Source organism: Mustela nigripes, chromosome 1 (genome assembly GCF_022355385.1).
Source record: "Mustela nigripes isolate SB6536 chromosome 1, MUSNIG.SB6536, whole genome shotgun sequence".
Lineage (NCBI taxonomy): Eukaryota > Metazoa > Chordata > Mammalia > Carnivora > Mustelidae > Mustela > Mustela nigripes.
In genome coordinates, this window is record NC_081557.1 from 40,532,662 (window position 1) to 40,549,937 (window position 17,276).

Below are 17,276 nucleotides of genomic sequence, written 5' to 3' on the forward strand. Positions count from 1 at the left end.
CATTCCATGTTTTTTTTTGTTTGTTTAACAAAGATTTTTTTTTTTTATTGTGGTAAAATATACCTAACGCAAAATTATCATCTTAACCATTTTTAAGTGTACAGTTCAATGGTATTAAATGCATTCATCACATCGCACAACCATCACCACCATGCGTCTTCAGAACTCTCTCTCTCGTAAAACTGAAACCCTGTGCTCATTAAACGATGACAGCCCATGACTCCTTCCTCCTGCCCCTGGTAACCATCAAACTCCTTTCTGTCTCCATGAATTTGCCTACTCTTTGTGCCTCGTACAGGTGAATCATACATTAAATGTCCTCTTCTGTCTACCTTTTTTGACTTAGCGTCATGTTTTCAAGGCTCATCCATATCAGAGTATCAGTACTTTATTCCTTTTCAGGGCTGAATCATATTCCATTGTACGCATTTACCACATCTTGTTTGCCCTTTCACCTAGTGATGGACACTGGGGTTGTTTCCCCCTTTCAGCCATTGGAGACAATGCTGCTGTCCACCTGGGTGTGCATGTATGTGTGTCTGTCCCTGCTTTCAGTTCTTCGAGGTATATTCCTGGGAATGGAATTGCTGCAATACATGGCAATTCTGTATTTAACTTTTTCCTAGGACACTCCATACTGTCTTCTGCACCATCATTTAGTCTTTTAATAACCGTCCCATCAACAAGGCACATGGCATTCCCCATTTTATAAGCAAGGCAATAAAAGCGTAAGTGAATTGCTTAAGGGCCTATAACTCCCAGCTGGCAGAGGGGAGTTAGAACTGGGACCTGTCTGACCCCAGGTCGCATACCCTTTTCCCCTGTCTCATGGCCCTGTGATTCCCTGAGGCCAAATTCCCTGTCACCTCTCCATGCCTAGAAGCCACAGAGCCGCAGCATCTCCCAGGTACAGCCACTGGGCCGCTTTCCTGGGGGCAGGACACCCACCCAGGATGGTGGGAGGCTCACTCACCGCATGGACATCCAGGGAGTCCACGGTGAGGTCGTACGGGTCCATGTGCAGGCTGTCGAACACCTGCCGCAGGGTGATCTTGCGGCCCCGCTTCTCGGCCACGGTCCGGTCGGGCTCGGTCTGGTACGTGTGCTTGATGAAGCGTAGCAGGTGCTTCTGGTTCATGCAGGCCGCCGCGTGGATGTGCGTGTCCACCTGCAGCACAGCGCCACCAGCCATGAGCCAGCCCCACCCCCACGCCCACTGGCAAGGAGATGGGGAGTCCCAGCCTCAAAGTCGTGTGCGAAACCTCAGCACCCATAGTCCCGCCGATACCTGGACCTGCACCTCTCCCCCCAGAGTCTCCTCTAGACTTTGAAACTGGTCCTCCCTCTAGCTTTGCTGCCCTCTCGACCTCGCCAGAGATCTTTCTAAAATGTAGATTGGATCTGGCCATTCCCCTGCTAACGAGTCATCACTGGCCCCCAGGTCTCCCCAAGAGAAAGACCAAATGCCTTCGCCTGGGGCTGACTTCCAACCTTAATTCCCTCCTTCCTGCTCCCAGCCTGTGCTCCCGCCATGACCCAGCACTAACAGGGGCCCGAGGCACCATGCTATTCTGCACTGTGTCACTTGGCCCACATGTCTCTTCTGCTGGGCAGGCCTTCTAGCCCCTCACCAGTCTCATCCACCCACGTGGGATTCCTTATAACCTCCTCCACTTGGAAGCCAGTCCTGATCACCCCGGGACACTGACCAGCTTTTCCCCCGCCCAGCCAGGAAAGCTAGCACACACACTCCCATTACCGTACATGTCTTCCCAATTCAGTCTACAGACTAGTCGACTCTGCCACTAGGCCAGGAGCCCAGGCCTCAAAGCACAGGGGCTTCAGCTGATGCACCTAAGTCTCCAACGCCTATCCCAGAGCCTAGTATGACTTATTTGTTGAATCAATGGATGGACAAATGAACAAATGATGATATCCACATCCTCATGTAACCCCAAGGGCCCGCCAAATGCCCCACAAAATGCCATCCTTCCCACTGACCCCTCTTGGAACATTCCCTTCAGCGGGTAGCCCTGATGCAGTGGTGCCCTGGCCAGGCTGAGGGATGGCCTATGGTCGAAGTGCGCATCCTGACTCCCCTGGCCTGAGCCCAGGGGGCCTCAGAGAGGTGCCCAGGGAGATGGCAACAGCCTCCCAGGCCAGGACTGTGCTATTCCTTCCTGCTGCAGCCAGCTGGGCACTCTGCCATGGCTGGGATAGGCAGGCGGCTGACCTGTGGCCAAAGAATGTGGTCCACAGCTGGCCAGCATCTCCAAGTCATGCCAAACCGGACATTTGATCTACTGAGTCTCTGTGAACATTATACAAGCCAGTCCATGTCACTGGCCACATCACTGACTCATCGGGGCCCTTCCTGCCATTCATCCTGCCCTTCCAACAAGAGAGACAGACCACTAGCCATTAAAGATATAAAACCACTCAAAGCACCAAAAGCCAGAACATCACCCAAAACACCATGTAGGGATTCAGTCACCTCAGGGACAGGCGGGGCTTTTGTGGGACGCCCAAGTAGCCAGCCAGGCTTAGCTCAGCCGGACACAGCTGGACTCAACCACCTCGGCATGACATAGCACATTCTGGGTTTTCTGGTTCCGTCCTCTCGCATACCAGTGACACATGGCAGGGGGTGCAGGCTGTCCTCACCCCCACAGGTCACAAGATGAGGGAGAAAAACAACTGGACAATCCAGAAAGCATCCAACCCAAACTTTAGAAGGTCCAAGGTGATTATTTTAGGAACACGCAAAAGAGCCCGTCATGGGATGTCCGTGTTTTCAACTCACCGGAAGATACCAGTGTGTTCCTGCTTTCACATCAGGTCCCGGCTTTCACAACAGGACAGTTTACAAACAGGGCTGCCCAGCCCCCGGTCCCTGAGCCAACACTGGCCATTCCCCCAGCCATGTCAGACATCGGTAACCAAATGCAGCATTTTCACTAAGCCATGGGAGTAGCCACGGCCGATTGGTCGAGTTTGGCACAGAAGATGAAGCCAGTTTGCTCTGCTTGATATGACACTTAAACCGACATGGAGAAAACCCAATCTTACCCAAGTCCTCGGCAGTAAACACACTAGGCTCTGGTTCTTAGCTCTGAGCAAAAAACAAATGTCTCAGTTACACAGTCCCGCCGGCTGGGCCACGTGGTGTCCTAAGCCATGCGATGTTGTGATGCTGTGATGCTACAGACACATTCACAAAGACCAGCCCCACACACCCGTGGCCACTCAGAGCCTCTGCCTCCGAGCACAGCCCCAGCCTGCCCTCCCAACACTGACAGCTACCTTGGAAATACAGAGCCACCCTCGCAGCCCACCCTGAGTTTCAGAAAACTGGCTCTCTTCTCACCGAAGAAGCTTCCAGGGCCAGAAAAAGCAGCCAGCAACCAGGATGCAGGGAAGGGCAGGCGGAGGCCTGACTTGGAGCAGATCTGGGCCCGTGTTTATGGACTGCTGTGGTGCCAGAGAACAGGCCAATGATTCACAGCACAGGGGTCAAGGTCATCCCTATCCAGAGAACACATTCACCCCAGACTGACAGGGAACACCTAGGGGTTCATAACCAGGACTCGCTCCTGTATCACAGCCAGAAAGTAGCTAGTGGGCCTAGGAACACCCACGGGGGCCCCACCTCAAAAGCAAACAGTGTCTGAGCCAGTGCAGTTAGCAAGGAGCCCTTTAGCCCCAGAAAGCAGGAAGCTACCAGGACCAGAGTGTTCATGCAGAGGGCGGGGTTGCACAGGCCAGGCAAGGAGCTTCCCCAGGCACCCACCTGGGCCTGTAGTGCATTTCAGCAGAGCTGAGAGGAGTTGGCATAGTGCCTGAAGCACCTACCTGTCTGAGTACCTAAGCCTCACAGAGAAGGAGCAAACAGTGCTCAGGGGTGAGAATGCCAGGTGGCTGATTTCTAACACAACCCCTCACTTCTACCTGGAACGCCTGAGACATTTCCGTAAGCCTCACAGCCCATGTGCTGAAGCCACCTCCCCCTCTTAAGGTCCCTTCCAAGTGGGAGTCCATGCCAGACCCCATGATGCTTAACAGAAGTGACCCTGGGGCCTACCTCGGGGAGGCTGTCTATTCATTACTGCTGAGTGTTCTCAATCAGGTCAGGGAGGCCTGGGTTCCACAGATGAGCCATATCCTCCCCTAACGCCCGCCTCTCAAAGCTGACCCTGGGGAGGGGCAGTCATCAAAGGGTCACATCTTGAACAGAGGCCCCTCCAGAGATGAGGAGCCCACTGTGAGTCAGCTCAGGTTGGACCTGAGGCAAAGCCTAATCCCTACCCTTCACCCTGAGCTTCTCTCCCGGAGTATGACCATGGCCCCTCCCTGCTTCCTCTGAGAAACCCAGGGGCCCCCACATGGTCCAGAACCTCACATACCTCTCACTTCGCTCTCCCCACTGCCCAGCACCACACTGTCACTCACACCTGAGTTCCTGTGACACCACTGGACATAGTCTGTCCTCTCCCATGGCACAGCACTCTCTCCTCTCAGTCTTTGGCTGTGCCCTCTGCCTGGAACGCCATCCCTTCCATTCCCTTGCCCTCCGCCCCTGCCCAGGCTGAGTCTTATGCACTCTTCAAGTTGGCTCAGTTCTAGGCTCTTCCTGGAAGCCACTCCTGCCACAATACTTCACACTGACAGGACTGGGCTGGGAACTTCTCAGGAACAGGCAGTGACTCCCGTTCAACATCAAACACCCCAGGCTTATCAGTGATATTAGTTAAGTGTAAGAAAATGGAAAAGCTGGAGGCCAGGACTATTTAACACACACACCCAAGCCCAGGCTACGGCTCACGCACCCTAGCAGAGGGGCAAGACAGGAGCACATGGGATCCTTCCCTACTCCTAAACCACAAGTTCCCAAATCCAAAGATATTTTAACAGCCTTTTCTCTCCATGATGAATACATCCTCCACCTTAAAAGGAGCCTGGCCTCAAGTCTTACGAGCAATTAACAGACTGTACCGTATTTTTCAAGTCACAGGGTGCACTGCAACAGATACAGAACACGGACAAAAGTTCCCACCTAGAGTCATACCAAGTATGGTCTGAGGCATGGCCTGACAGCAGGCAGGCAACCCACCAGTCTAGCTTCCACACGTATACGTCACAATCTTCTGGCCAAGGAAGGCCACATAGGGGACCAGCCCCAGACTGACTCAGGGCATCCCACTGGATTGGGAGGGCACCCGGGAGGGGTGGCTCTCAGTAGTGGGCTACTGACGCACCTTTCTCACGTTATAGAAGTCTCGGTGTGGGTTACTCTTCAACTCTTTGAACTCAGACATTTCATTTAACATCTCATGCAGGCTGAACTTGGATTCCAGAAAGTTCAGTCGCCGGTGACAGTATGTTTTCCTGCGGGTGGGGAAGGGGGAGAAACCACAGCTGAGGAGAAGTCTCACGGAGCTCTTCAGTTCGGAGATCTCCGGTGGCTGTGGGGACGGGCCCTCAGGTGGAAGGTTAGGGGGCAGCAGGGAGGGGTGTGGCCATTCCAACTTTCGGCAGACCCAGCTGGACGTGCCCTGTGACAGGAGTGGACAGTCCATTCGGGGCATCGCAAAGCTGACCTTGCGACCTCATCCAGGTTCTCTGACTTCCAGCTTCGGCAGTTTATCCCAAACCTCTGTTTCCCATGAACACATATGGAAATGGCAGTACCCAGGACTGAGCAGAGAGGATGCTCGATAAAGGTTTCCCTCCTTATCCAACTTCCTTCCTTCTGTCTTCCCACCAATCCTCAGCCACCTTTAAGTCCTTAAAAGGAATTCCACCTCTGCCAGAACCTCAGTAATACAGCCAAACTGTGAGGCGAGTCCCACCTTGGCATGGGGAGGAAGCATCCTGTGACCTAATGCCTTCCCCAAACCCGAGACCTGAAGACCCTTCAGCTCTGAGGTTTCAGGACAAGCGGAGGAGGTGTTTGTATCCTGAGCAGATGAGGAACGTACAGATGTTTGTTACTAGGATGGAAACCTCTGCAGGGACTAATGCTCCTGCCAGCCAGCAAAGGCCGCCAAAGGTGGGAAGGCTCACGGCTCCTGGCCAGCTCCAGGCCCACACCCAGCCCAGGGGCCTGGCCATGTGCCACAGCCACACGGAACCTTCAACCACAAGTCACGCCACCCTCCTTCCTGTGACCCCCCAAACAAACAGCAGCTTTCTTGGCATGAAATCACTCAGCCTTTCATAAGGAGCAGCTGCCCACCCTGGGACAGTGTCGTCATGGCGACCAAGCCAAGCCCCAGTGCAGAGCTCAGAGGAAGCAGGAAGATGCAGTCAGAAGGGATTTCAAAGGCCATCTCACCTAGTCCCTTTCCCTGCTGGACTGGCCTGGACAACCTCCTGGATAGAACAACCCTTCCCCCCCACCACACACACACCAAACCTCCTGGAATAGCCGGGGTCCTGCCCCTCCTATCCCTCCCCAAACTTCCCAGCAAAGCTCCTCCTCACATGGCAGAGGCAAGCCTCCAGAAAACTGTTCTTTCCTCCCTGGTTCTTAGCTCTGCCCTCAGATCAGTGAGGCCTGAGACCCATTCTGCCCACCCCCCTGGGACCCACTCTCCTCGCTTGGAAACTGGCATCACTGCTTTCCCAGCAAACCCTGAAGGCAGGGCAAGAGAGGTTCCTGGGCAGTGACCGCACCCTTTCCCTGCCCCCTTCCCGCTCCTGGCCCAGCACTTGACCCAGCACTCAGCCCAGCACTCAGCACAGCCACACCCTGGCTCAGGGGCCAGGCCTGCCAAACCTCATTTACTGATGAGCTGAAGTGCTCACCAAGAAGGGAGGGGCCCAATGTAGGGAGACAACAGCCGGCCAGCTTAGCTCAAGCCGAGCCTGCAAGCATCCTGGGGGTCAAGGCACAAAGCTCCCAGGCTCCCTGCACTCTCCCCTCCAGAAACACAGAAAACCCAACAACCAAAGCAACAGTCTTCTCTCCTCCACCGTCTATGATGCCCTAGGCTGGATCCTGGCAAGGATGCCGCCCTGCCTGGGGAGAGGGAGAACCGTCACTGTAAGGTGCACAGGTTGGCCCTGATGAGCAGAAGCTCCAACTCCAGGATGCAGAAGAGACAGGTAGTACCGACTCTAAGAACATGCCAGCTTATGATGGAAAACTGTTACAGGAACCCACAAAGCACGGGGGAAAGCGGGTGATTTAAGTGCAGGAAAGCCAGGAGTAAAAGGGGGACCTGATTGGCCTTTGACAGCCCCTTCCTATAGGACAGCCGCCATGCAGAGAGGTGGACTCAGGGAGAGCGGGCTTACGTGGGGCCATCCGTGATGAGAGCCAGGATGTGGCTCATGTCCACGGTGTAGGTCTCCAGGTCAGGGTAGGGCAGGCTGTGGGGCTCCTGGCGCTCCAGCATCTTCTTGTTATCATACACGAAGAGGATGCCCCCCCGCATGCGAACCAGGTAGCCCAGGTTGGGGGGAGCATTGTCCAGACAGTAAGGATCTTCCTGGGGCAGAGGGGGAGGGTGGAAATCTGCAAAACAGGATTGAGTGATGGCAACGTGCCCTTGACCTCATGAGCTCACGTGAGCTCAGAAGTCACCTACTCAGGGAGGGCTATCCTCATCATCTCAGCTAAAACCTCATCACCCCAGCCACCCCTACCTGCCCTGACATCACCTGTAGCCCTCGCTCCTCTGTATCGTCTCTGTGGCATTTGCCGCTATGGGCAATAATTCCACTTACTTATCCTGGGACCTATCTGTTTGTCTGGTTTAGTACTGTATCCCCATTTCCTAGAACAGTCCCTGGCACATGGCTGGCACGGCAATAAATGTTTTTAATTTAACTGAAATGAGCTTCAGCCTCCTGGGGATGAGAGGGACACCAGGCACATTAGAAAGGGCCGCTGTGTCTCGTAATAAAATAGTCCCAGGCAGCACCTGGGACTGCCCAGTGGGAATAATTGTCTCTGTCCTCCCACATCTTCCTGAGCCCGGGGCAGCCACAGGGCTAAATAGAAGGGGGGTCCCCCTCCTCCCCAGATAAGCACAGACTAGGCAGCCCATCCCCCCCCCCCCCACACAGAGCGGGGAATGGCAAGGACAGAGCTCTCAGTCCCCAGGGCTGTTAGCCCATGGGAAACCAAAAATGCCCTTGGCCATTTGCCAGCTATGAGACTCAACAAAGCACTTCACCTCTCTGGTCCCACCCCTGAGACTAACACCCCCTGCCTTCACCAGCTGTTGTGAAGGCTACAAAAGTCGGTATAAGAGGGGCTTTGTAACAGTAATTCCTGACCCATCAATTAGACAACATTATTCTCATCACTCTTCCTATGATTTCTCCTGACTCTAGATGAGCTCTGCCTTTGGCCAAGGAACAGAGGTTATGCTAGATGGCAATAGATCTGGGGGCTCCGACTCTGCACACCAGCCAACCCTCCACAGGGTCCAGCTGCTCAGCTGCCAGCCCAGGCAGGGGGAAGCCTGGGACTCTTCATCAAAGAAAGCAGCCAAGGCCGAGTGACCTGCTTGGGTATCCCCCCGGGCACTGCTTGGAACAGACCACCCCAGAGCAGATGTGAGGCATCACAGGGGCTAAAGCATGTGCCCACATTAGGCACAGCCCCCGGCCAGCTCAGGAGTCCCTAAAGTGAACCAGGATCCTGCAGGAAGACACAGCCTCGGCCTCACCAGACTCATTCCCAGGCCCCCTGGGTACTCTGTTGGCCCTTGTCAAGACTGAGGCAGGCGACATCGACTTGCCTCAGGGAAATGGAACCAGAAGGGCTGAGATTTAATCAGGGTCCCAGGAAGTCACACATGCTCAACATCCAGGTCTCAGAGCTTCAAGGAAAACCCAGACGGGAGACCCCTTGGCACCTATTACACCCAGAGGGCAGCCAGAGTCCTGGGCACAGGCACAGACCAGCAGGCCCTTGCCTGGTCCTCTGGTGCCAACTTTGTAGATGGTGGCTTTTTGTTGTCTTCATTCATCTTACCCAACTTACAGCCTCTACTGCTCCTAGGTCCTTCTCAGGCCAGAGTCCCCCAGCAACCACTCTGCCTATCTCTGATCTCTTCTTTCTCCAAATTCTTTAGCATAAATGCAGCTACCATTGACTCAACACTCACTCAGAGTGTTCAGTCATGCCAGTACTGCACTAAGTACTTCACGTGCACTCTCTCATTCAATCCTCAGAACAGACCCAGGACAGAGATATCAGTCCCATTTTACAGACTGAGAAGCTGAGGTTTGGAGAAATACCTTGCCCAAGAAAGTTGTGGAGCTAAGACCAGAATGCAGGTGTGTTCGACTCCAGAGCCTACTTTCCCTGCTCCCAGAACATGCACTCTGCATCTACCCCCCCACTCTATCCCACTCCGTCGGCAAATTCAGCATTTACTGTCTAATGGTGTTGTTGTAAATATCCAGGATGAGACTGCCTCTCTCTGGGGGACTATCAAGCTCAGGGACTGTCCTTCACCTCTCTCTGAACTTCTATAGCTCAGTTCTACCCAGAGCAGAGCACACAGTGCGTGCAGACGCAATGCTGGGGGAAACCAGCAAACATGGGTGTAGGAAGCCCAAGCCAGGGCCCTCTCCTTAAAACACCATCTGGGCCAAATACATACAGCCAGTAAGAAGTCCTGACCAATTCTTGAGCTGTGCCCCACTTAGGACCCCCATGCCCCACACCCACAGTGCCCTACCTGGGAGGCCTTCTTCCGGAGGCACAGTGTCTCCCCGCCGATGACCCAGGTAGCGGGCAGTGGTCCGTGGGAAGCGGTGGTAGGCAAGCCTGGCATACTTCTCCCGTATCATCAAGGCCTTGGCCAGGCTCTTGGCAGCCTGCTCATAGTCCTCCACAGTGATCTGCATAAGGGGGTGGGCAGAGAAGAGTCCACATAGTAGGACTGAGATGACTGTCCATAGCAAGATCTCCTGCTAAGTTGGCTTTCAGCTGACGGCTGAGAACTTGCGTTTCAGGTGTATGCCCACCACTCACTGACTAACAGGAGCGGCTCATCTGGCCTCAGTGGTTTGCACAAACACTACGGTTTATGCCAAACACCTGGTTTTTTCTGGGAGTCTGGAAGACAAGGTTATTAACCTTGGGTGCTGAGTCTCTGATGAGCTTCCAGGGTAGACAACACTTCAAACATGTCACACGGCTATGGTGAAGGAATGAAGTGTGTTCTATTGATGCCACCGGGAGAGGCGCCTGGGCTCCTCCAGACTCTCCTGTCTGTACCTTTTCTGTACCTTTGCCCTGTGCTGACTTCACTCTGCATCTGATCACTGTAATAAATCCTAGTCCTGAGCACCTCTGGGCTGGGTCCGAGGTGTCCTCCTAGTGAATGACTGAGCCCGGGGACTCCCGGCCCAGGTGGAGAATGAGGGCTGCTGGAGACCCAGAAGTGCTCCGGCCTGCAACCCCAGGACGGGCATCAAATGCAGCTGGTTAAGCCACAGATGGTTAAGCCACCCGCTGATGCACCCTGAGCATGAAAAGGGCCTGGACCACATCCCTGATGAGGGTGAGGCTCACCACTTTCATCTGCGAAAAACCAGGGGTCCCCCAGACATGAAAATAAAAACTCTGCAGGGCTCAGTCTGCTGCTTTGCCATCCCCTGGCCTCTGCTTCATCTGTGAATCACCAATTCACCCAGTCCACAAGCACTTATGGCTAAGTGTTGGATTTCGTTTGGGTCCTCACGGCAACCCATCCTACTGAGGGGGAAACTGTGAGCCAGCAAGGATAAATCACTCGCCGGAAGTTACAAAGTCAGACTTCAGATTCTGATCTGACTGGCTCCCAGCACCTAAGCATGTTCTGTCTCCCCGGAGCTGCCTGTTTCTCAATGAAGGAAGAAAGAGATACATGCCCACCTTCTAGTGGGCTCCTTCGTCCCCGTCTGTCTGGGAAGGAGGTATGTGGCAGAAACCCAAACATGTCTGGGGAGACAAGAAGCTAAACAGACAGACATAACAGGACACAAGCGACCCACAGCAGAGGGAGGTCCAAGATGCGGGTGGAGCACAGGGCGGGGGAGAGGGGTTCCTGGCAGTTTCCTCACTGCTTTAATTAAAAATCACTTTTAGTTTGAAAATATTTTAAATACACAAACAAGCACTGAAGATAATACAACAGACACCCATGTGTCTACCTTCCAGTGCTAAAACTTTTAATGTTTTTCATGACTGTTCCAGACCTCTTATATATTTGAATAAATAAATCACCACAGATACAGCTAAAACACTCCCCTCCCCGCTCTTTCACTCCGCTCCGGGCTCAGAGGAAGGAAGTTGGTACATAGCTTTCCCATGCATGTTTCTATACTTTCACTCAGCGTTGCTCCTAGCTTTTGTTAAGAAAGTAGCTTTTCCTGGATTGCCTGGGTGGCTCAGTGGGTTAAGTCTCTGCCTTGGGCTCAGGTCATGATCTTAGGGTCCTGGGATCAAGCCCCGCATCGCATCGGTATCTCTGCTCAGCAGGGAGCCTGCTTCCTGCCCTCCCCCACCTGCCTCTCTGCCTACCTGAGATCTCTATCAAATAAGTAAATAAGTAAAATCTTTAAAGAAAAAAAAAAAGAAAGAAAGTAGCTTTTCCTTTCCTGTTTCCAAGTATCCCCATGAGGGCGTGTTAATTCCATTTTAGACCTTCTGGTGGATGACTTCTGAGAGCAGCAGGAATAGGTGAATAGACACACACATCTTAGAACCTTAGACAAAAATATGTCCCTGCCGATGACAAAGCCAAACACTTGGCAGAGCCAATGGACTCAGCAGGGCAAGGGGCTCAGACCATGGCTAAAGGCATCAGAAAAGGTGCTCAGGATCCCAGTGGACCAGCAGCCACCAGCCAGCTCATAGATACACGGGCCCCATGCCTGGGAGTAAGCCCACTGGGAGTCAAGGTGATCTGCAAGGTCAGCCTATCTCTCATTGCTCATAGCTCTCTGGGGCCAACTGTCCATTTCAGGGGCTCTGTGCCAGGGGACCGATGGAAAGAAGCTAGTTACTGCACCAGGCCAACATCATCCCATTCAGCTGGCTGCTAGCCTGCCTCTATTTCCCCCTTCTCCCATCCTGCCCACATGTCAGGGGCCAGATAGACACCAAGGACTCCTGGTCAGGAGGCTGTGACTTCAGAGAAGGCCTGCATTGTGTCCAATCCAACAAAATTCCCATCGATAAGAACTTCAAGTGTGGTATACCCACACAGTGGAATATTAGGCACTTGTGAAAAAAAAAAAAAGAAAAAAAGAACAAGAACAAGGATGTTCTTTATCTATTGATATGGCATTATCTCCCAGATGTACTGTTAAGTGAAAAAAGCTAGACTCAGTATGATGTGTATAGTAAACTACCATCTATGTAAAGATAAACAAATTATACATGCCCAATTAATTGTAGATACACATAAGAAAACCAAAACCAAGGGTAGCCTCAAACAATAAAATATTTCAGGGGCGCCTTCGTGGCATGGTCAGTTAAGTGTCCAACTCTTGACTTCAGCTCAGGTCATGATCTCAGGGATGTGAGATGGAGTCCCGCATCACGATGGGCTCCACGCTCAGCAGGGAGTCTGCTTGGAACTCTCTCTCCCTCTCCCTCTGCCCCTCTCCCCACCTTTCATGTGTGTGCACCCTCTCTGAAGAAGAAGAAGAAAGGAGGAGGAGGGGGAGGGGGAAGGAGAGGGGGAGGAGGGGGGAGGGAAGAGAGGAGGAGGGGGAGGAGGGGAAGAGGGGGGGGAGGGGGAGGGGAGGGAGGGGGAGGGGGGGGGAAGGAAGAAGAAGCAGGAGAAGAAGGAGGGGGGAGGGGGAGGTGCAGGTAGCAGGCTGAGGGCCAGGAAGAGAGAACCAAACTTACAACTGTACCAAGAGATACTTCTCTTCACGAAGGAAGCAATAAAAATGCATCATCCAACCAGGAAAATTAGCACATTTTCAGTGACTGAGCTAACCAACTTGGTTACATGTTCACTTTCTCATCAGGAGCCCTCTTCCTGGTTGGGAGGGTCTAGCCTGTATTTAAGGATACTGAGCCGAATCTCATGGAGGAGCTGAACCGGCAATGACTGATTCCACGCGAACAAGCCAACGCCTGGACGTGGAGTCCACTCAACATTTGGAAACACTCAAGGGTCCAAGCTGGCATCTTCCTCCATGGCTTGCAGAGACAGAGAGCAGCCTTCTGGACCCACAGAACACAAGGAACCTGCAGGCCACAGGCACAGCATGCCAGCCCACAGCCCTCAGCCCCCCTCACAGGGATGAGCAGTGCCCTAGCCACACCTGCACCTCACAACCTCCACTAAGACCCTCCTTGTCTTCAGACTCCTGTGCCTCCTGCCCACCACCTCCCAGGCCCCCGCAGGCGGACCAGGCTTCAGCACAAGTGATGTCCCCGGTGGCCCAAGGACCCTGGCCTCTGCACAGGCACACTGGCCTTCATGCGCAGGGAGAGAGTGGGGAGCGGGAGATACCTTACCCCGGCACAGTAATCTCCACTGATGGTGACCCGCTGGAACTCGGGCATGGCATAGGGCGCCGGCGTGGGCTGGGAAGTGGCACCAGGGAACACAGGAGTCGTGGGAGACATGACCGGACTGGCTGTCGGGGGGCCCTTCCAATCTTGCTGCGTCGGCATTTGCAGAGACAGGGACTGGGACCGAATCATCTTGAAACTTTTCTTTCTAAAAGCCAAGGACAAGGAAAAGTGGGAAACATCAGCCAGGAATTGGGGCAAGTTATAGTCTTTGTTATGTACATGGCAGAATTTCCTCTGATTCGTCATTGGTGCTGGTCCTACCATGAAGAAGTTGCTAATTATGCCTTCCTCTCATACACATCACCGCCTGAGATATAGAGCAGCCCTCCAGACACCCCTCCCTGGGATCACTGAGCATGGCCCTGGCCTGTTTGGACAGCACACAGAACCCTGGAGAAAGCAACTGTCTTGGGAGACAGAGGACAGACCACACTGCCAGGGTCTCACACCAAACAACCAGGTCAAGTCACCCAAACTCTAAGTCCCAGCACATGAACAGCCCCAGGAAGAACAGTGAATAGGGTCACAGGTGACACCCACCCTGTAGTTCACAAAGTTTGAAACTGGAACCCGGAGAGAGCATGACCACCCACTAGTCCCACCTCTTTTTTTCATGAAGGAGTTAGGGGCCCAGAAATAGAAGAGAGCTTGCTCAAGGTCATATGGCAAGGTGGCAGCTAGCCCTCAGCCTCCCAAGGACCTTGCTCCATCCTGTCACTTCTGTCGCTCCTTCCTCAAGCCTGACATGGGCCATCCTAGCCACTCCCACTGCCGGGCAGGCACAGACCTGTATCTCTATTATGGGAAAGAGAGTGGTCAGCATCAAGTTCAGGGCCCTCTGGACCTGTCACCTTAGCACAAAAAGACGATTTCACCAACTCTTGGGGAAGTGGGCACTGGTGGTTTACAAGGCCACAAGCTTATGCTTATTTGCAGTGATTCATGAAACTCACCTTCTTCATTAACTAAAGACATCACCCCAAGTCCTAGGATCCCCAGGAAGGGAGTTAAAAGTGAAGGAATGAGGCGAAGCCATGAGCACTCCCTCTCCCTGTCTTTTTCTCTGTCTTTAATGACCCCGGTCCCCTAACACTGCCACCCAGGAGTATCCAATGCCAGGAATGAGCTAAGGGCCCAGCAGGAGAACCAGGGCCCATAGCCACCAGAAAAGGACCCAAACACCCATCAGAGCCCATAGAACCACTCTCTTCTCCAGACACCATGATTACCCAGAAGGGGTGGGGAAACTGCCTGATCTCCAAAGAGGCCTTATGAGTCACCTGGAAGCAGTTATCTACCTCCTGACACTTGGCCAGTTCTCCTCACAGGCCCACTGCCAATTTTTCAGGAACCACACTGCCCTCCTCTGTCTACACACCTACCACTTGCCATGGCTCCCTGGTCCTTATATTCCCACCTGTTGTCATCCCTCGTTTGCGGCCAGGCTGTTTATACCTGGAAAGTAGAGGCAGCCCCTTTTCCGGAGTTGTACTTTGCCCATCCCATGGCCCTGCACAACAGAGGCACTGAGTCATTCCAGAAACTCTGCCTAACTCCAGGAGCCTCCAGCTCAGGCTCTCTCCAGCCTGCCATCCACGCATTCCACAGAGCTGAGCTAAGCATCCTGCCCCAAGGAAGATGTCCACTCTTGCCAGTCAATCATTCCTCAGTGGTTTCCTCAAGATTCACCTTGAGCAATAAAGTTCTCATTTTGGCAACTTCTGGACGTTCATACCTACAGGAAGAGCTATTCCTCTGGGCCCCCTCTAACATTCTGACCTGTTCAGCTGGATCCCATGAGACTCTGGCATTTGTGTCACTCACATGCCTGCCAGCTCATGGTTTTTATCTCTTTGCCAACATTCCCCTACCACCCACCCCCATGCCTCAGCCAACACCGCCCGAGGGCTGGTCTCACCAAGCAGAAGCAAGATGACGTCTGAGGTGAGTAACAGGTAAGAAAAGTAATAAAGCCTGCTGCGTTCAGGAAGTTGGAAGGCTGCCTAAGCCAGGAGCCCACCAGGCTTGTCCTAGGAATATCCATATTTTTCTGCCGTAGTGGGGAAGCCATTACCCCCTAGCTGCCCAAAGAACTCTTCTTGAAGACATCATTATGGCTCCGCTAGGCCTTCAAGTGGTACAAGATTGTCACATGTGAACATCCCTGGGCTGAGAGCCCCGACTGTATAGGTGCAAGGGACGGGTTTGTCAATGGATGGGGCAAGGGCTTAGAGTAACCAGAGCCACGCACAAAGCTTGTATCTCAGCAAACTGGAAAAGCTAAATGGAGACCAAGGAGAGGACCTGTATTTATTTTCTATTGTTGCATGACAAATCGCCACAAGCCTTAATTGGCTCCACAGTTCTGTAGGTGAGAAGTCTGGGTGGGTTTGGCTGGGCTCCGTGCTTGGGGTATCAAAAGGCCAAAGTCAAGATTCTGGCTTCACTGAGCTCTTATCTGGAGACTCGAGGAAAGAAGCCACTTCCCTGCTCACGCACGGGGTTGGCAGAAACCAGCTCTGTGCGGCTGTAAGGCTGCTGTGCTGTATTCTATAGCCTAATCATGTTCAGAGGGTCTGAAGATTAGAGAAGACCATGTATGGCGGGGGCATTTCAGAAATTCTGTCTACCATAGGCCCATATGTAACATCCATTCCAGCCAACCAAGGCTCAGCCAACAAAGGTGGAGAGCAGCAACTGTGTGACTGAATGTGTGTGTGTGTGTGTGTGTGTGTGTGTCCCCACACCTGTCTTTCTCTCCCTCTCAAGACCATCTGAAGCCCCACACGCATAACAAGAATAAAAGAAGGAGGCATAAGCTTTATCTGAAGTAGAGAACCATGGTCTGGGCTGAAAAGGATTTTAAACTACACATCCCAGTCCCCTCACTAAGGCAGCCTCTGCTTAAACACCTCCACTGACAAACAGCTCATTACATTTCTGAACAAGACATCAGCCATCAATCATTTATTCAAAATATATTCACCAAGCACTCACTCTGGGTCAGGCCAGTGCTAAGCACGCAAACAAGGTGAACAAAACATGATCTGTTGTCACTGTTAGAAAGCACTTCCTTACGATGGGCCAAGATCTGTCTGTCCACAGTCCCATCTGTTGTACCTCGTGCTAGCCCTTGGGGCACCAGAGCCAGCCAGCTCTGTCACAGCTGGCAGGCCCCCTCCTTCCCCCACCCACATATCCACCTGGCAGAGACTCAGTCCTACCAAAGAGCTGGCAGGGTGTGGGACTGGGAGGACACCAGCTCCAGGCCAGGCCTGAGGGCCCAAAGGGCCAGGAGCAGCTTTGTCCTCTTGGAAATGGATGATCCTCCTGGGCCACAGAGACCTTCTTGCCCAAACAGGCCCTCAACACAAGGACGTGAACCGGTCACATGGGCTGTTATGACAGCACCTCTCAGCACCTATCTGGTACCATTCCTATCCCAGCTCTATGGCCCTTTGCTGCCCCTGCCATTCACAGTGTTCCCATCCCTTACCCTGTGCCACTCTCCAGACCTCCTTAGCTCGGGGCACCCCAAAAGCTTTCTATAACAACATTTGGTTCATATGCTAAACCCAAGTTAAGAACTCAAGGCCCTCCTCAATCTTCTAGAGAACAGCCAGTGTTTTTCCAGGGACCCTCTGAAGCACATGCCCTGTGTGGTCTGTCCAGAGGGCTTCCGGGGAGGGCCAGTCAGCAGAACAAACCTTTCCCCGAAGGCTCTCAATTG

At 53.2% G+C, this 17,276-nt stretch overlaps 1 protein-coding gene across 8 annotated transcripts in view; it reads right to left on the bottom strand.

The window, feature by feature from the left end:
• The window catches only part of AMPD3 (adenosine monophosphate deaminase 3), a 46,139-nt gene that overhangs the window by 12,338 nt on the left and 16,525 nt on the right, over nucleotides 1–17,276 (bottom strand). For 7 of the 8 annotated variants that reach the window (XM_059408334.1, XM_059408351.1, XM_059408356.1 and 4 more), the window contains 5 exons: nucleotides 13,487–13,691; nucleotides 9,702–9,864; nucleotides 7,300–7,519; nucleotides 5,256–5,385; nucleotides 974–1,168 (listed from right to left, as the gene is read on the bottom strand). In XM_059408334.1, the coding sequence (XP_059264317.1) occupies nucleotides 974–1,168; nucleotides 5,256–5,385; nucleotides 7,300–7,519; nucleotides 9,702–9,864; nucleotides 13,487–13,691 (913 nt within the window). The remainder of the gene's footprint in view (nucleotides 1–973; nucleotides 1,169–5,255; nucleotides 5,386–7,299; nucleotides 7,520–9,701; nucleotides 9,865–13,486; nucleotides 13,692–17,276) is intronic. The other variant, XM_059408384.1, reaches the window with a different exon arrangement.